Source organism: Microtus ochrogaster, chromosome 7, assembly GCF_000317375.1.
Source record: "Microtus ochrogaster isolate Prairie Vole_2 chromosome 7, MicOch1.0, whole genome shotgun sequence".
In the NCBI taxonomy this organism is placed as follows: Eukaryota; Metazoa; Chordata; class Mammalia; order Rodentia; family Cricetidae; genus Microtus; species Microtus ochrogaster.
Window position 1 is genome coordinate 452,730 of NC_022014.1, and position 3,494 is coordinate 456,223.

Genomic DNA, 3,494 nt, shown 5'->3' on the forward strand with positions numbered 1-3,494 from the left:
CAGACCCTGGCATACTGTACAAGGTATACGGTAGCGACAACAGTCAAGAGCCTGTGTCTTGAAAAGTCATCGTCAGAGGTTGAATTCTGGCCCTTCTCACTTTCTATGTGACTGTGGTCAAATTCTTCACCCGCAGCAGGGATGGCGATTCCGAGTAGTTCATGGACTGTAGAAGAATGCAGCTTACAGTCAGCCTGCCTCACGGGGCTCTGGCACAGAAACCTACTATTGTTAAGCGCTTTACGTCTGCGCGTAAAATATAGATAAAAGTGTAAATAACGCACCGCCTAAATGGATCTAAATTCTTGCCAGAAAACCTTGCTAATGCCCTGGTGACTGGCACCCCACCTATGACAAGCTCCAAGAATCTGCAGCCTTGAGACAGGACAGGTGAGGGCGGGGCTCCAGTCCAAGGGGCGGAGTCTGATGGGCGAGTCACGCTGAGCGCAGGGGGCGGGATGTTCGTGCGCAGGTCACGTGAGCCTTGTTGACACTTCCGGGTGAGGCGAGAGTGAGGCAGCCGGCTGGTTGTCTGCTGGGGGTACAAGCATGGCGTACGTCGGCCTCACTGTGCCTCTGATAGTGATGAGCGTTTTCTGGGGCTTCGTGGGCATTATCGTGCCCTGGTTTATCCCCAAAGGTCCTAACCGGGGGTAAGTACGCCAGGCCCGAGGCGGTGGGAGCGGAGGAGCGCGGCGGGAGGATCACGGAGGGAAGGGTCGCGCGTGGAGGACCACAGCGGGAGGATGAGGCTGGGTGGACCACGGAGAGGAAGACCGCATGCGCTCTTTGGGAGCCTGTCAATGTCCCTGGCCGGAACGTGAGGTCACCTCTGGCAGCCCCTCCCGGAAGTGATTTTAAGGGAATGCTTTTTGTCTTGTTGGACCGAGGGCGTACACATCTACTGCGGGGAAGTTCAGGTGCCTCCCGAGCTAGTCTCGCCGCCGTGGTCCTGCCTGTCACGCCCTGGAGGAGGCCTTTTGCCCAAACTTGAAAGAAAGGGGTCTGAGAGAACAGAAATGGCCTTCCTTGTCCCCGCCCGATGCAGTCGCAGCTGCGGACTCTGACAAGCTTGCTAGGTCGTGTTGAGCTCAGCCTTTGCGTCCTGTGGGCCCAACCCCGGGGCGGGTGAGCCTGACCTAAGCGAGGTTAAATCACCCAGAGCCGAAGGTATTGTTTAGAAACCTCTGCGTCAGACCTACCAGAGCCCCTCCTGCCCTTGCTTGTAAACAGTGGTTGGCCAAGATAGATTTGCATTGCCCCCACCCAAGGTTTTGTTAAAAATATCTCTTTCTTTGTTTGGAAATAAACTTCTGTATTATAGTATAAGACATACCTCTTCAGAGTAGCATGGGGACACCCTCTTTCTAGTTCCCCTTTGAATTTCAGTCATTTTTTCCATTTCAACTCAAGATCATATGGAGGTGACTCTTAAAATGAAGCCTTAGTCTGTCCGAAACGTCCTTTGCTTTAATGGGTCAGACGCTAAGTGGTGGCTGCAAGGTGCATTGTTCCGCAGCACATCCCAGAGCAGACAATGTGTACTGAGTGGGATGTCTTGATTAAAGGAAGTTTTACTGGGTTTTGTGTCATTGACCTCTATTACGGTCTGGAAAATACTGACTCTTAAAAATACAGTTCTTTCCATTAGCCTAAAAAAAAAACACCCAACCACTTTTAAAGATTTATTTATTATTTTATGTGTATAGGTATTTGCCTGCATGTATGTAAGGGCACCATGTGCATGCAGTGCCCACAGAGGACTTTGGATCCCTTGAAATTGGAGGGTTACGAACTTCCATGTGGGTGCTGAGATTCCAACCCAGGTTTCTGGAAGAGCCAGGACTTTTAACCAAAGAGCCATCTTTCCAGCCCCCAAATAAACCACTTTTGAAAGTGAAATGGCAGTCCGTTTCTATCATCTGTAAGAATCAAGTACCACCTCTCACTAACAGTTCCACAGGACCATCCTCAGTTTATAGCAGTCGATGTGGTATTAGAATTCTGGAGTTATTCGAGCTGATGAGGGAGAGGGACTTGATTGGGGGAGGGGGAGGAGTGGGAGGCGGTGGCGGGGAGGAGGCAGAAATCCTTAATGAATAAATAAATTAAAAAATAAAGAAAAAAAAGAATTCTGGAGTTATTAAAGTAACTTGGATTAACTGAGTTCAGTTAGACCTTTTTTTCCCCCCTCCTGGAGCTAAGGACAACAAATACCTCTGCTGTTTTTATACCAACCCTGTTTCATTCCACCACTGTCTGACTTTCTGGCCCTCATCCCCCTTACTAACATTTGGAGTTGGAACCCTCCTTTCTTAAAACTGTCCCCACCCTTAGGATCAGGTGCCACCCTGTTCCGTAGAGTAATGAAACCCCTGTGTGTAGTCGGGCTCTGTTTGACCTGCAGCGACACAGCATCTGGGTCCCACTCACAGCCTCCACTGCAATCCTGGGTTTCCTGCCCTTGGCAGGATTGAGCAGGTCTTGAAATGGTGCCTCCTAGGACTTAGATCTTTACGTTTGAGAAACACTGTTCCAGGGTGATTGAGCTCTGTGACCTTGGAAGATTTAGTTAGCTTTCCCACGTTCCTATTTTTTTTTTTTTTACTGAAAAAAAAAATAGCTGCACATACTATGTTGCGCAGAGAGAAATCGGAGAATAATCTGTGGGGTTGTCATACGCAGCAACACGCACCTTTACCCACTGAGACCACCAGCCAACCCTTGGTATATGACTTTCTATATACCTTTTACCCCCCAGAAAAATTTGCAAATCAAAATATCTTTTGAAGTTTTTATGCTAGAACTGGCCTGGTTCATGGACTCTGGTGATTTTTTTTCCTGTGTGTGTGCTGCTGGAGTAGAGGGAGGGTTGCTGGGGAGTGAACCCAGAGCCTCCCACTTTACCACTGAGTGCATCCCCAGCCACCACCATGCTGAATGTTTAACATAGGAAGGCGTTTCTGATTTGATGGATTAGGGAGACTTTGATTAAGGAAATAAGAAGCTGTGTAAGAGAGGAGTGAAGCAAAGAGGACGTCTCTGTTGGATGCTTTCCCTGAGAGACCCTGGCACCTCTGAAAACGGTGTGATCAGGAGGTTATCAGGACCTGATGATACAGCGAGAAGGTGGCTGGAGGGACAGGCCCCTTGGAAAGTGTGGGTAGTAGGGAGCTAGCCCCTTGTTCTTCTTTGAATCTTGAATTTTTCCTGCAGTGGGACATGATCAGGACAAAATCCAGTCTGTGCCTGCTGTTACCTGTCCTGATCATGCCTGACCTTCGTAATCTCCCTCTTTTCTCTGTAGGAAACCACAGATTCTCCAGAAGCAGCAAGCCTTTCTCAGTGCTCTCTTTGCCAGATGGGGAGGGGTTATGTCCACTCCAGATGTGGAGGAGTGCACAGGGGTAGCGCACCAGGGGTTATGTCCACTCCAGATGTGGAGGAGCGCACAGGGGTAGCGCACCAGGGGTTATGTCCACTCCAGATGTGGA

The 3,494-nt window shown here is 49.5% G+C and overlaps 1 protein-coding gene across 1 annotated transcript in view; it reads left to right on the forward strand.

Moving 5' to 3' along the window:
• The first annotated feature begins 470 nt into the window (after positions 1-470).
• Positions 471-3,494, forward strand: part of Atp6v0e1 (ATPase H+ transporting V0 subunit e1) — a 24,142-nt gene continuing 21,118 nt past the window's right edge. Inside the window, exon 1 of the mRNA XM_005349017.2 lies at positions 471-653. Within this exon, the coding sequence (XP_005349074.1) occupies positions 550-653 (104 nt within the window). The 5' untranslated portion in view covers positions 471-549. The remainder of the gene's footprint in view (positions 654-3,494) is intronic.